This window comes from Nerophis lumbriciformis, linkage group LG05 (genome assembly GCF_033978685.3).
Source record: "Nerophis lumbriciformis linkage group LG05, RoL_Nlum_v2.1, whole genome shotgun sequence".
In the NCBI taxonomy this organism is placed as follows: Eukaryota; Metazoa; Chordata; class Actinopteri; order Syngnathiformes; family Syngnathidae; genus Nerophis; species Nerophis lumbriciformis.
Genome location: NC_084552.2, coordinates 30,058,702 through 30,075,256, shown reverse-complemented (window position 1 = coordinate 30,075,256; position 16,555 = coordinate 30,058,702). Strand labels below are relative to the sequence as shown.

General features: G+C 38.6%; 1 protein-coding gene across 1 annotated transcript; it reads left to right on the top strand.

Moving 5' to 3' along the window:
- Positions 1-26: 26 nt before the first annotated feature.
- On the top strand, positions 27-15,331 carry LOC133606700 (myozenin-2-like). Its single transcript, XM_061960932.2, has 6 exons — positions 27-518; positions 862-951; positions 3,146-3,312; positions 3,668-3,779; positions 14,726-14,909; positions 15,018-15,331. The coding sequence occupies exons 2-6, from the start codon at positions 870-872 to the stop codon at positions 15,235-15,237; spliced, it is 765 nt and encodes a 254-aa protein (XP_061816916.1). The 5' UTR covers positions 27-518; positions 862-869; the 3' UTR covers positions 15,238-15,331.
- Positions 15,332-16,555: the final 1,224 nt, after the last annotated feature.

Sequence of the window (16,555 nt, the reverse complement as noted above, 5' to 3'; positions counted from 1 at the left end):
GTTTTATTTGCATGCCTTAATTAAACAAAAACACTGTGAGACTTATTTTTAGAGTACTATTATATATTTTTTTTGTAGTGGTTGCTTCTTTTTTGCATGGCGACACAATGATTTTACCATGATCCCATAAATGAACTGACCTGTTTGGGATTTAACATGCAGCCTTTCTCGTAAAATAAATACAACAATAGCGCAATATGTGCTTCTTACATCCTCGTTAAGGTCGAAGGGAGGGACTTACCTGGCACCTGTTCCATTGCATCACGACACAACTTTTCACCCTGCTACTGTATTGCAACACCAGCCAAGACACTGAAGTGCTCTAAATTTAGGCGCTTGTGAGTTACAGTAAATACCTATGATACAGTGACACCAACCCATCCATCCACCCACTCACTCATTCAGCGAGGCCCCCTATGCCGTGGAGTGTACCCACTATCGAGGTTCTTTTGCTAGTTCCTGCACCCTGAAGGTGCAACGACAGACCCATCTCTGATCTCCAGAGTACTTCAGTGCAGGTAAGCAAGCTTCTACAGAGACGTTTGTCCATTTTCTGAATGTTTTATCTTGTTTCCAAATGTTTTAAGCAAGTTCTGTGTAGAACCTTCACAAAGTACTTGAAAAAGTAATATGATACTTTAATTTATTCCACCAATTCACCATATATTGACTCTCTGGGTCCTGACACAGTCACTAGAAGTGTCTTGATAAGTTTGTACAAGCAGTTTAACAGGACGAGGTTATTTTAAGAGATGTGCTAACCTTGCCCTTTTCAGTCACTTGGACTGCATGTGCTTGATGTCACACATGCATTGTGTTGTGTAAGGCATACTTATAACGTGTCCCAATTGCGAATCCCAGGTGCAGCCATGTCTCTGTTCTCCACCATGACGACCAGGGAAAGGAAACTTCAGGCTGAGGCGATTTGTAGAGAGGTGCAAGCCCTGGAAGGTAGTAGCATTCCCCCATCTTCCTTTGTCTTTATGTAGAGTAGTTTAATTTCCTCACTTTCAGGTAAGATGATATGTTTTGGTGTCAGAAGTAGGATTTCAAAGATTTCCACTTCCCCGAACGTACCTTATGTGCCCAATAACGGTTGTAAAAGGTTCAAAAAACGCACACATTTGAGTGTATGAAGCCAATTTCTCTTTTGAGTCATCTAGATATGCTTTTGGTGTCACAATTAGGAATTACAAAGAGTTCCACTTACACTAATGTACTTTATCCAGCCAGTAGAAACTTTGAGTGCATCAGGTCATTTTATCTTTTGAGTTATTTAAATATACTTTTGGGGTCAGACATAGGATTGCAAAGGGTTCCATCGACACTGATGTAGGCTGGCCCACCTCATATGGTCAATAGTAGTTGACAAAAGTACTAGCGTTGTGTGTATGATGCCGTTTTAACACACTTTGTTATGCTTCCGGTGTCTGAAATTGGAGGACGAAGGAAGTCAACGGGTGTTGTTGGTGCCTGCACTTATGTAGCTCATATGTGCAATTTTTTATCAAGGTATAAAAGACAAGGTTTCAAAAGTATCCATTTTATTATAGTTCACCTTGAAAATTGATTTCTAAGAATGTCTGACACCAGGTCAATTTCTGCTCTTCCAGAAGTCAGGGGCGGTATAGCTCGGTTGGTAGAGTGGCCGTGCCAGTAACTTGAGGGTTCCAGGTTTGATTCCAGCTTCCGCCATCCTAGTCACTGCCGTTGTGTCCTTGGGGAAGACACTTTACCCACCTGCTCCCAGTGCCACCCACACTGGTTTAAATGTAACTTAGATATTGGGTTTCACTATGTAAAGCGCTTTGAGTCACTAGAGAAAAGATAATATAAATATAATTCACTTCACTTCATTTCACCATTGTGGGCAGTTCTGCTCTCATTAACCATTCAAAGTGTGAAAAATACTGGCGTTATTGTACACATGCATGCAAGCGCTGAGAGGCTACTCCCAAATGTATTTTTTGTTAAAGAAACAACCTCATTTCTAATATAGTTTAGGTTGTAATGGGCTGGGACCCTTGATTCTGAAGGCTTTCAGCGGATTACCTTGACTTGGCAACACAGTAGCTAGAATCTAATTGGATACTGGAATAAATGCTGCCAAGAGACACACTGTGAAATGAAGATAATAGACTGCTGATAATCCTGTACTGTAAATTAAGCAAAGTGAATTATATTTATATAGCACTTTTCTCTAGTGACTCAAAGCGTTTTACATAGTGAAACCCACTGTCTAAGTTACATTTAATACAATTTTATAGAAGAAATACTGATAGTATTTAGGGCAGCAGAGAAGCTTTGGCTTTTATAATTTAGTAAATTAGACTTAGACTTAGACTTAGACAAACTTTAATGATCCACAAGGGAAATTGTTCCACACAGTAGTAGCTCAGTTACAAAGGATGGAAAGGATAATGCACAAAAAGAGGGTGAAAACAAAAGGTAGAAAGTAGACTAAAAATGTACCATAGTAGCAATAGAAAATATAACATATATGTAATATTTACATGTTATATATACAGTATATAATATATACTGATCTATTATATTATATTATTATATAATATATAACAAATCCAAATTACCATGTACAATATTAATAAAATAGAGAGTAGATCCAGCAGAAAATATACATTATAAACAAAGAGAGGTTGCTAACACAGAAGCGGTCAGGTAATATTATATTGATATTACAATTATTAGGTCTTTTCATCTTTTTAGCTACTTTGATATACTTTTGGTGAGAGAAATAGGATTTCAAGGTAACTCATTTCTATACCTACACATACTCACTTGCACATACCCTGACTATGAATACTTTTAGGGCCCAATGTAACCAATCCATTTTGTCGTCGTGAACACGTTATTTGAGGCGAGGGCAACTGCTGTCTGGCAACAGCGGACGCACTTGAAAACTGCTGACAGCTGAGAGATACTTGTTTCCTTGCTAAAAGCAAAACTTGAATGGATAAGCGGGTACGGGCTTCAATCACTTGTCAAAAGTTGTATCTTCGAGAGTAACCAAGCCATTTTGCACTCAAACGTGCAGTAATGTACTTTTGGTGTCAGAAGCGGGATGGCAAAATGAATATGCGCTATGAACTTCTTGTTGCCTCTTTTTCTTGCTTTTATGCGACAGACGTGCAGATGGATCTGGGGAAAAAGGTGAGCGTGCCCAAGGAGATCATGCTGGAAGAACTGTCCCTCGCCTCCAATCGAGGATCCCGCCTCTTTAAGATGCGCCAGAGACGGTCGGAAAAATACACCTATGAGAGCGTCCAGAATGACAAAAACACACACATGAATGTATGTATGTATAATTTGTAGTATTACTACCTCTTGTTTGTGTTGTGTCAATGAGCCTCCATATAACAGGACCTTCTAAGGACCTCTTCTGCAGCGTTAGGTGACTCTTGATGTCTCTACAAGTGATGATTACACAAGAAGGAAGCCCCCCTCCTTGAACTTCCCTTCCTATGTTTAAGTGACTCGCATATTTTTGCTTTGTTTATTGCCGGCGGGCGAATGGAGTGGAATTTTGTTTCAAGTTCATCCTCAGGAAGTTCTGGAGTAAATCATCATAAATATATTTCATGGGGATGAAGGCTGCGCCACAGTGTCCCTAATGTTGTTGACTTCTTCCTCGTCTTCTTCCTTCTAGAACGCGGTGGACTCTCAAGCTGATAATTCCACGGAAAATAACAATCCTGAGAAACCGGCGAGCACAGTGGAAGCCACTGAAACGGTTCCACATCCAGACAGTATCGCCCCTGGTAGGCAACACACATTATAAAACGCAATGTTACTGATACTCATAATAAGCATACAAACTGTGGAAGGATCTACAAACCCCAAAACCAGTGAAGTTGGCACGTTGTGTAAATTGTAAATAAAAACAAAATACAAGGATTTGCAAATACTTTTCAACTTATATTCAATTGAATAGACTGCAAAGACAAGATATTTAATGTTCGAACTGAGAAACTTCATTTTTTTTTGCAAATAATCATTAGAATTTAATGGTAGCAACACATTGCAAAAAAGTTGGCACAGGGGCATTTTTACCACTGTGTTACATGGCCTTTCCTTTTAACAACACTCAGTTAACGTTTGGGAACTGGGGAGACCAATTTTTGAAGTTTTTCAGGTGGAATTATTTCCCATTCTTGCTTGATGTACAGCTTAAGTTGTTCAACAGTCCGGGGTCTCTGTTGTGGTATTTTAGGCTTCATAATGCGCCACACATTTTCAACAATGGGAGACAGGTCTGGACTACAGGCAGGCCAGTCTAGTACCCATTCTCTTTTACTATGAAGCCACGCTGTTGTAACACGTGGCTTGGCATTGTCTTGTTGAAATAAGCAGGGGCGTCCATGAAAAAGACGTTGCATATGTTGCTCTAAAACCGTATGTACCTTTCAGCATTAATGGTGCCTTCACAGATGTGTTAGTTACCCATGCCTTGGGCACTAATACACCCCCATACCATCACAGATGCTGACTTAGAATGTTTAATTACTAGCATTGATTTAATTTTCTACACCCTGTTTTTGTCATTTTTAAAACTTGTAGCAGCACATTTGAAATACATTCAGCTGTTTTCGGTAACACTTTCTCTAAAGTAAAATACTTCATCAACATTTGAATCTTTGATCAGGCCTTGAGAAATGGCATTAGCTGCGTTTTATGAGGTAACTTTTAAATCTACAATCATGCCTTTTTGTTGTTTTTAACATACATAAACTTACAACTTACATACATTATTGCGCTTGGGTTGGAATATACCATCAGGAGCTTTTATGTTGTTATAATTTCTTTTTACTTTTAATAGCATCCAAACTCTCCTTCCGATTCGCTTACGTACACTATTACGCTAACATCGGAATTAAGTGGAAACGCGTCACCTGCAACTGAATAACTTCCGCTTGATTCTACAAACAACTATTCTTGACTCTATTTATTCAGCTTTATTTCTGAATCTCTTTTGTACTTAATATAAGTTATCTTAATTTAAAAAAATATGTCACACACAATTAAACCAGGCCTGGGTAGTGTGTGAATGTGAGTGTGAATGTTGTCTGTCTATGTGTGTTGGCGGTAGAAATAATCAGCATCAAATTAAAATAAATTATATTAAATTGGTCATATTATGATTTTAATATACATTTAAAACACTTCCTTTTGGTCTTCATAACATATAATGGTGGGTTTTTTTGGTCAAATTTTTACATAAATTATGTTTTACAGGCCATGTTCAAGCAGCTTTCTGACGTCTCTTCAGGGCGGTTAGTAGGCGGTCCAATGTACGTGCCTCCACTTTGACTGCGTTTTCTCCCCGTCACTAATGTTGTTGTTTTTAGCGGTTCCGTATCGAGTCTACTGACAGATATAAGTTAGAACTATACGCTAATTTGTTTTGTAAATGGCAACAGCGGAGGATGCATGTGAATGTTCGAGCCAGTCCGCATCACAAGAAAAGAGTAGAGGAAAAATAAGGAAATGATTGACTACGACATCGGGTTACAATGGGGGGCTCAGCTCTATAGATCTGCTGACGTCACCAATGGGAAAAAAAACTTGAGAGATGGGGAAAATTCATTCACTCATTTGGAGCAAGTGTGAAGAAAGGCAAGATTGTTTTATAAACATCTCCTCCTTGTCTCCATGGTTTGATTTTCAAATTGTCGGGACTTATGCAGGTCCCAAATACAAAAAGACCCATAGATAAGAAAAATTGGTTTGGTATAATACGTCCTCTTTAAATTGAATTGTATTTAATGTTTTACATTTTTATTTAATTGTATTTAATATTATTACATTTTATTTAATTAAATTAAATTGTATTTAATTCAATTTAATTACATTTTATTTTATTGTATTGTATTGTATTTTATTTTATTTTATTTTATTTTATTTTATTTAAATGAAAAAGGATACAAAAAATAAAATAATTGTATTTGAATTACATGAATATAAATATTCTCATATATGAGGTGATTATATATTGTATTGTTGATCAAGACTTAGATCATTTTACCTTTATTATTTATTTTATTTTTTGATTATTTCACGTGCTCCTTTATGGATACACACTGTGTTTCTTTTTTAAATGCTCTTTTAATAATGTTTTTTATTAAAAATGTTTTATTGCAAATGACGTATATAGTAATGGAGTTGTATTTTTTTCTTTGTTTAATTATGTAGATAAATAAAAGTATTTTTTTTTTTAAATCTATATAATTATGAAATATGAATAGATTTAAATTGTTATTTTTTTGTTTTATTTATTTATTTAAGTATTTTTAAAAGTGCTATCTAAGTCCAAAAGGATAATGATAATATTATTATCATTATCATTTGTATAGAGCGTCAACACATCCTTTTAAACCACATATGATTGCAAGCTAGAGGCCTATCCAAAGCACTATCCTTCTCCGAGCTGGCGCGTTACATAATGTGGGGCGTCGTGTCATGTCCGAACCTCTCACAATGAACAATTCCCCTTCCTGAGTTTATGTTTTGTCCTCAGGGGGAAGACGCAGAGACCAAACAAACCTGAGGGGATGTTTTTTTCTTTTCTTGTTGGTTTCTTTTACGGAAAGGATTTCGACTAAATAGGTCATTTGAGGTCATAAAATATGGTTGAAGTGGTCTGACTCTAATGCACGTCTAGCGTATGTCAAGCAACATTAGCAAACAGGAAATGCTTGCTGGGGATGTCACACGCCTTAAATCTCACTTAAAAGATCAGAAAACCAAATAATGGTCGATTCTGATGCGAGCATATTACTGTACCTAATAGAAAACAGCTGATGCTAATAAAAGTTTAAAATAAACAAAAAAAAAAGAAGGGTTTGGTCATAGATTTAAAAGTAAGTTGTGTTTGATGCAGTTCCACTCTACATAACGTTACAACGCTAGGTTAATTACGTCCATCAGATAAAACCTTAAAAGGAATCAGCCAAATGCAGGGAGATGTGCTGATCAGTGATGTGCGGTGAACTATACACCAAGTGAGGCAAAGATACTTTTGGAGTTTTTCTTTTCTTTTTTTTACTTAAATTCATATGTGTAGCTCTAATCGTTAGGTATATAATGTACAGTGTATTTTGTCAACAACTGTATGTGTGTAACGTATTTCTTGTGCTGAGCAATCATAAAACGGCTGTGAAAACGCACTGGGTGAGGCTCGCAGTTCTCCCGCCTCATGGTGGTAGAGGGCACATTAGAATAACAAGAAAAAGAAGGGATTTATTTGCTTTCATAAAAACATTATAATAATGATATTATGATATGATAAATGGGTCCAAAAAGTATTTGATAAAGTTGTTATTAAATACTTGTTGGTCCCTTTTGGTTTTAACAAAATAAATCAAGTATTGTGAGTGTATCTTACCTTTATGTACTTGTATCTGCAGCAGCAATAGCTATCCTCCATGAAAACCTACTTTGTATGATCACATTCATTTCGTCTTAAAGTCCAGTTTAGAGAAGTATTTCATCTTGGATACAGTAGCCTATATAATCCTCCATATTGGCAGACACATTCATTTGATTTAATGTTATTGCAAGCAATTAAACAATATTTTTGCATCTGATAAAACACACCCACAAACGCTGGTTTACTCTAAAAAAAATGCCATGTTTGTTATAAATACAGTTTTGAAAAAAAAGGCTGGCTTCCGCTGGAGAGACATGTGTCTGCTCGCACTTCTCCCAGTGTGGCGAGTCAGAGTACTGCCAGCTTGTTGTCACTTCTTCTGCAGCCGAGTAGTCGCAAGAATGATCCCTGGGATCACTAGCGCCCTCTCCCACCATGAGGCGGGAGAACTGCGAGCCTCACCCAGTGCGTCTTCGCAGCCGTTTTATGATTGCTCAGCACAAGAAATACGTTACACACATATAGTTGTTGACAAAATACACTGTACATTATATACCTCAGCTAACTAAACTATGGAAATGTATAATATAATTCATATAGCAATACGGTCTCACTGCACAGCAGGCCAGCAGTTAGCCGAGTCATTGCGCAATACATGGTGAGGCTCAACTGGCTGCTGACTCACCGCAAGTCTCTTCTCAGTATTTGAACGGCAAATGTGAAAATTCAGCGATTTTGAAAAAAAAAAATCTAAAACTGGTGAAGTTAAATGGAAAATAACTTTATAGTATAATCACTGGATAAATATAACAATTGAATTACTTTTTTTTCTTTTTAAATTTTTTTTCTTTCCATGATGGCACGTGAGGCATTGCCTCACCTGCTTCCCCTGACTGCACGTCACTGGTGCTGATGCTAAACATTTTTAAAACGAGAAAATTCTTAATGAATAAAAGTGTTAGTTTTGATCGACTCCAAATCGAGGAAGATTCCAACGCTTGTTTTAAGGCAGGGGTGTCAAATGTATGGCCCGAGGGCCGGATCAGGCCCGCGAACAGGTTTCATCCGGCCCGCGGCATGAGTTTGCCAAGTATAAAAATTCACCTGAAATGTCGCAATAGCAATTCTTTGTATCTTTGTAGATGATGCTACATATGTACAAAATAAACCACATGATGTTAGTACATCGGTCGAGGAAAATGATCAAACTACATGAATAATATACTGTAATTTGATTTTGATATCATTTTTTATCTTGATAGATTGAAAATTAACACCAATGAGTTGACTGATGAACATTATCACATAACTTTTTCAGAAAATATAAATAATGACAAATAAAGTATTTATACTATTAACCGCAACAGGTCATTGTAAAAAGAAACCCAACAACATTATGATTTGTACAATTTCAGAATGTGCTTGTTCTATTTTCAAACAAAGAAAACAATCTGAAGTTGTCTTTATTTTTAAATTATCGTGCCGTAATCTTACCAGTCCGGCCCACTTGGGAATAGATTTTTCTCCATGTGGCCCTCGATCTAAAATGAGTTTGACACCTCTGTTTTAAGGGGTTGTATTATGATTCATCTTTCTACATTTAAAACACTTCCTTGTGGTCTACATAACATCCGAATTGTGCATAGATGATGTTTTACAGACACATTTTTACATAGATGATGTTTTACAGACCATCTTCAAGCTGCTTTCTGACCATCTCTTCAGGATGCGCTGTTTTGTGGGAAGGTGTTTTCTACATGCCTCCACTTCGACTGCGTCTTCTCCCCTTTAGCCGTGTTATAGTTGTTTGTTCTTTCATATCGGGTCTACTGACAGATATAAGTTAGAGCTTTACACTGATTTGTATTAGAAATGGCAACAGCGGAAGGTGCATGTGCAAGACAACAAAGAAAAAGACGGATCTTACTGACTACAGTGCGGACTAAAATGGCGGACTCGCGCAAATCACTTAAGTTAAATTTCTACCATATTTGGAGATACCCACGGACGTCATAATTAGGAGAGAAAAAATACTACTGCGGCAAATTCTAAATGGCTCATTTGAAGTAAGTATGAAGGAAGGCTGGATCGCTTTATAAATATCTCTGCCACGCCTCCATGGTTTGATTGAAATTTTTCGGGACTTATACAGATCCCAAATACACAACAACAGGTACCCTTAGGTAAGAAAAGTTGGTTTTGCATAATACTGTAGGGCCCCTATAAGACAGTACGGAACGGAGAAGTTTCTGCTCTTTGCAATGTTGAAAAGTTTTCTGCTCTTTGCAATGTTCTTGCATACTTTATACCTATTTTTTTAAATTCAAGTACCCCCTAATCAGAGCAAAGCATTTCTGGTTGAAAAAAAAAGATAAAGAAGTAAAATACAGCACTATGTCATCAATTTCTGATGTATTAAATTGTATAACAGTGCAAAATATTGCTCATTTGTAGTGGTCTTTCTTGAACTATTTGGGAAAAAAAGATAGGTTTTTATTTATATTTATAAAGGATTTTTGAATTGTTGCTATTTTTAGAATATTAAAAAAAAATCTCACGTACCCCTTGGCATACCTTCAAGTACCCCCAGGGGTACGCGCGCCCCCATTTGAGAACCACTGCCGTATACGACTACCGGTATATATTTGAAGCATGCTGATGCTAAAAAGGTTGTAAAATATGACAACTATCTTAATTTTAACTTCAAAAGAAAATTAGCTTTGGTTAACGTAGTTACGCTAGACATAAAGGTTGATTCCAAAGCGAACGTAAGAAAGAGTTTGGTCCAGATGTACTGACACTAACAAGTTTAAAAACAAATAAATCAAAATTTTAGTTGTAAAAAGGCTACGTTTTGGTTGCTACGGTTTGACTTGGCTCAGTGGTAATTAGCATAACTATGCACATTAGAAAACATGTAACAGTAAACAGGCAAGTTCTATTGATGTTATGATGCTAAAAAAAAGACACAAAAAGTATATTTGTGAAAGTGTAAGCCGCTAATGTTCAACGTTTTGCAGGCCAAGGACCCCCAAACTGGAGTAGAGATGAAACGGGGACCCCTATTTATAAATCTTGCATACAATGTTTCAAATTCAACTAGTCCTAGACCAGGGGTCGCCAACCCAAAACATTGAAAGAGTCATGTTGGACCAAAAATACAAAAAACTACCCGGTAATCTGTCTGGAGCCGCAAAAAATTAAAAGACGTATATACGTCTTATAATGAAGGTAACACATGACGTAAGTGTCTACATTAGCTATAATTTCCTACTATCAAAATGACTTTAAAAGTGTTATATAAGTGTTATAAGGAAGACAACTCATGATGTAAGTGTCTATAGTAGCTATATTAGCCTACTATCAAATTGACTATGTGTCGCAGGCTGAAGCAAATCTTCGTTGACAGAAATGTTGAAATTTAATATTTATTCTACACATTTTTACATTACAAAACATTAATAGATCAGAGGATACTCAGAAGGTGAGATAACTCCAGTAAATTACTGGCTTTTAATGGCCGAAGGTATAGATGTGTGTGTCCAAGGTAAAGAAAACGGCAGGCTGTCTTCTTCTAATGGATTTATTACAATCTTTGCAAGCTGGGTAACGTTTGCTGTGGTCTGGAACAACATGGCACACAAACAACTATCTGAAATGCAGCTAATATTACATACGGATAATGTGTCATGAGACATGCAAATATAAATTAAATACAAAGAGGATAAAAGTGAAGGATATTCAATGAGCTGAAATATACTTACAAATGAGGCATAATGATGCATTATGTACATACAGCTAGCCTAAATAGCATGTTAGCATCGATTAGCTTGCAGTCACGCACTGACCAAATATGCCTGATTAGCACTCCAACAAGTCAACAACATCAACAAAGCTCACCTTTGTGCATTTACGCACAGCATAAAACATTTGGTGGACAAAATGAGACACAGAAGGCGTGGAAGATTTTGCATGTAAACAAACTGTTGCGTCACAGTCCACACTATGGTGAGTTCAAGAACCGCCGAAATGTGTAGGACAAAACGATTCACCAAATTTTTCCATTTTCAATCCTTTTTAAAAAATGCTCCAGGGAGCTACTAGGACGGCACTAAAGAGCCGCATGCTGACCCCCGTCCTAGAGGTACCTATGCCAATATTCACCGGTCCTTGATGGAGGGTTAGGTGAATACAGGTGTTCCTCGAGTTATGATAGACTTCCATTCCTAGACATTTATGTAAGCCGAGTTATAGTGTAAGTCAGGTCTTATACATAAATTACATAAAATAGTGCCTAAGTCACTCACATTGTACACAGAAGGCAGAAAGGCCATATAAAATAAACAAAAAGATTAAACACAAGAGTGTAATGAAACCACAATAAAATGAAAACAACTCGTAATGTGAGCAACTTTTCTGAGACAATTATTTACATCCAACTATGTCTTTCTCGGCGTCACGTCACACATAACAGTCGTCAAGCGTTCCAAAGAAACAAGCTTCACAACAAAAGTACGGTGTGTTACTGTGTGTTACATCTTGCCGGACTGCATTGAGCTAAATGATAATATTTTGATATATAAGACATACAGGTACAATAAGGACAAAAGAAAGCCCTCAGCTCCACTTGCTTTTGTCACTGTGGTTGATTTGCAGTTGCTTTTACTTTACTTAACCCCTGTTGTTGTCTTCCAGGCATTGCTACCATCTTAAAATATTGTCCCAGGCTCATGAAAAATTATAACCTCCTCCTCTCTGATCACAGCTTGTAAGAGCACGATATCAACGACCACTATAACTTTCATGAAAATTAATAGTTTTTATCTTTAATGACGATCAGGGTCACGATAGTCAAGGAATAGGTATCACATTCACAGCTAATATTGGTGGCCGTATTATCCTCTCTGAGCTTTTTATGATGTTCAGATATAATGGAGTGTTAACGACCCATTTATATGTTTATCTTGTGTAAACACATTTTCATGAGGGAAAGTATAAATATCTACAATTACATTATATTGCCGAAAGCATGTAGCCACCCATCCAAATGATCAGAATCAGGTGTCCTAATCACTTGGCCCGGCCACAGGTGTATAAATCAAGCACTTAGGCATGGAGAATGTTTCTACAAACATGTGTGAAAGAATGGGCCGCTCTCAGGAGCTCAGTGATTTCCAGCGTGGGACTGTCATAGGATGCCACCTGTGCAACAAATCCAGTCGTCTTGCTCCTAAATATTCCAAAGTCAACTGTCTGCTTTATTATAAGAAAATAGAAGAGTTTGGGAACAACAGCAACTCAGCCACCAAGTGGTAGGCCACGTAAACTGACAGAGAGCGGTCAGCGGATGCTGAAGCGCATAGTGCAAAGAGGTTGTCGACTTTCTGCTACAGAGCTCCAAACTTAATGTGACCTTCCAATTAGCCCACATACAGAGCGCAGAGAGCTTCATGGAATGGGTTTCCATGGCCGAGCAGCTGCATCTAAGCCATACATCACTAAGTCCAATGCAAAGCGTGGGATGCTGTGGTGTTAAGCACGTGGCCACTGGACTCTAGAGTCAAATGTGTCAAATGTGTCTTCTCATAGAATCTTTTACTGCAAACTAAGCAGCTGAATTAAGCCGCAAGAGTGGAGCCTGCGGCTTAATTTCACTCAACAGGGGGAACCTTACCTGGCCCGGACACGGAAAGGATTGACAGATTGATGGCTCTTTTCTCTGTAGTGATGAATCACGCTTTTCCATCTGGCAATCTGATGGACCAGTCTGTGGTTGGAGGTTGCCAGGAGAACGCTACATTTCGCATTGTGCCGAGTGTGAAATTTGGTGGTGGAGGAATTATGGTGTGGGGTTGTTTTTCAGGAGTTGGGCTTGGCCCCTTAGTTCCAGTGAAAGGAACTTTGAATGCTCCAGGATACTAAAACATTTTGGACAATTCCATGCTCCCAACATTGTGGGAACAGTTTCGATGTACATGACTGTGCATCGGTGCACAAAGCAAGGCCCTTAAAGACATGGATGACAGAGTCTGGTGTGTATGAACTTGACTGGCCTGCACAGAGTCCTGACCTAAACCCGATAGAACACCTTTGGGATGAATTAGAACGGAGACTGAGAGCCAGGCCTTCTCGACAAACATCAGTGTGTGACCTCACCAATGCGCTTTTGGAAGAATGGTCGAAAATTCCTAAAAACACACTCCGCAACCTTTTGGGCAGCCTTCCCAGAAGAGTTGAAGCTGTAATAGCTGCAAAAGGTGGACCGACATAATTTTGAACCCTATGGGTTGGGAATGGGATGGCACTTGCAGGTGGCCAAATACTTTTGGCAATATAGTGTATATGTAAAACCATTTATTGAAAAACAAGTCTAAATAGCCAAAAATGTCATGACCTCTGTCAAGACTTGGACTGTGGCGTGGTTTGTTTTCCCATGGTGCAAAAGAATTGGATCGGACATGGCGTGAAGTAAAATACATGATTTAATAATAGATTATAAAAAGTATATACAAAAGGCGCGCACAATGTGAGGAACAAACTTGGCTAATAAAACAAAACTCGCACAAAGGCAGAACTATGGAAAAAAGGAACAAACAAAAGGCGCTCACAGCTGAGGTACAAAACAGTGGCTTGAATAAACAAAAAACTTTCGTGGCAAGAAAAGAGCAGCATGAACTATGACCTGGACAAAGTAAGCAGCGTGTCAAGAGTGCAGAGCATGAATGTGATGTCGCCAGGCCGACCAACAGAAAATGACAAGCTTAAATAGTCATGTGGTGATTGAAAACAGGTGCGTGAGTTCAAATGAATCAGGTGCGTGAGTCGTGAGGACAGGTGAACTGATTGGTAGTCATGGAAACAAAACAGGGAGTGAAAAAACAGAAACTGACAGAGTGCACAAATCAAACAGAACATAGCCAAACTAAACATGATCACTAAGACATGACAACCTCCATGCTACCTCTGCAGACATATGTGGGGTCGCAGACCCCCTGTTGAAGACCACTGCAATAGAGAAAGAAATAAAAACAAGTGTGTACTGATGCTTATAAAGGTTCAAACAAAACAAAAAGTTGAATCGTAGTAAATTGTGTTCATAGCATTAATATGCACATTAGAAAAAACAACAAAGGAAGCAACAGCCAAGATGTGCTGAAACTAATATCGTAAATTCAAATACAAGTTAGGAAGATTTTGACGCAAGTGGAGGATGTAAATTCTCTATTACCTAATCAAATTTTATATATGATATCAAATACAACTATTTACTAATCGGTATTTAATTTCCTTTTGAATTACTTATTAACATGTACTGTTTCTGCCATGCGACCATCCCAGGGTGCGGCAGTCCTTTAAAAGACATCCCAGCTGAGAAGTTCAACAGTACGGCCGTCCCAAAGTCATACCACTCACCGTGGGAACAGGCCATCATCAGTGACCCGACCTTGGTTGAGACCCTCATCAACCACTTGTCCGAGCCGGAAGCGGCGGCAGACCTGCCAAGCTACAAAAGTTTCAATCGGTGAGAATATCAACTGTCTTCTTTCGTGTCCATTGGATAGATTTGTAACTCTATTGTTTGATCAAAACAATGTCTAATTAAAGTCGCGCCATCATTAATCACATTCAGAGTGGCGACTCCCTTCGGTGGCTTCTCCAAAGCGCCCCGCCCTCCACCCAGAAAGACGCAAAAGGTGGAGCTCACCATGCCCGAATACCCCGAGCTCCATGTGGACTCTGCGCCGTGTCGCCCTTCATTTAACAGATCCGCCCTAGGATGGGCGTCCACAGACCCTCCGGTCACCCTCACCGCCGACGTTTGCCAGGCACCTGAGTCGGATGACCTTTGAACCCGTCATGCTGTAGCTAACATTGGCTTCATTTAAAAAAAAGAAAAGCTTATACAGTAGTGGGTTTTTGCTCAATAAAATAGTGTCAAATGCATTATTGCCCATTCCACTTATTTAATTTCACATTAAGCCATTTCAGTCTCCTTGACCCAACTTTTACTTCACCTCGCTCTACTTTCCTCCATTCCCCTCCACTTATTCACTTTATTTAACTCCTTTTTACTTTACTTCACTCCACTTTACTGTAATTTCCACCACTCCATTTTACGCCACTTCCCTTTACTCTTGTTCACTCTCCTTCATTCGAAGCCACGCTGTTGTAACACGTGGCTTGGCATTGTCTTGCTGAAATAAGCAGGGGCGTCCATGATAACGTTGCTTGGATGGCAACATATGTTGCTCCAAAACCTGTATGTACCTTTCAGCATTAATGGTGCCTACACAGATGTGTAAGTTACCCATGCCTTGGGCACTAATACACCCCCGTACCATCACAGATGCTGGCTTTTGAACTTTGCGCCTATGACAATCCGGATGGTTCCTTTCCTCTTTGTTCCAGAGGCCACGACGTCCACAGTTTCCAAAAACAATTTGAAATGTGGACTCGTCAGACCATAGAATACTTTTCCACTTTACATCAGTCCATCTTTGATGAGCTGGGGCCCAAGGAAGCCGGTGGCGTTTCTGGGTGTTGTTGATAAATGGCTTTGGCTTTGCATAGTAGAGTTTTAACTTGCACTTACAAATGTAGCGACCAACTGTAGTTATTCCACTTCACATAATTTCACTGCACATTACTTGGATTTCTTTCTATTCTATTTTATTAAATGGGAACTATGACGATTTTAGTCAACATTTAAAACAATTCCTTGTGGTCTAGATAATATTTTTAGATGTGTTGTGCTGTAAATTGGTTGAGTCTGTCGTCTGTTCCCAGATTGCAAATTGAAAGTTAAGTTAAAGTCCCAATGATAGTCACACACACACTAGGTGTGGTGAAATTATCCTCTGCATTTGACCCATCTCTATGTTCACTCCCTGGGAGGTGAGTGGGAGCAGTGAGCAGCAGAGGTGGCCGCGCTCGGGAATCATTTTGGTGATTTAATCCCCCAATGCCAACCCTTGATGCTGAGTGCCTAGCAGGGAGTCAAAGGGTCCCATTTTATAGTCTTTGGTATGACTCGGCCGGGATTTGAACTCACGACCTTCCAGTCTCAGGACGGACACTCTGCCCTGTGCACTCCCTCCAAATGAATAATTTATCTTTTGAAAATATACAATGTTTAAAAATATATCTTGAAGACGTTGCCGCTATTTT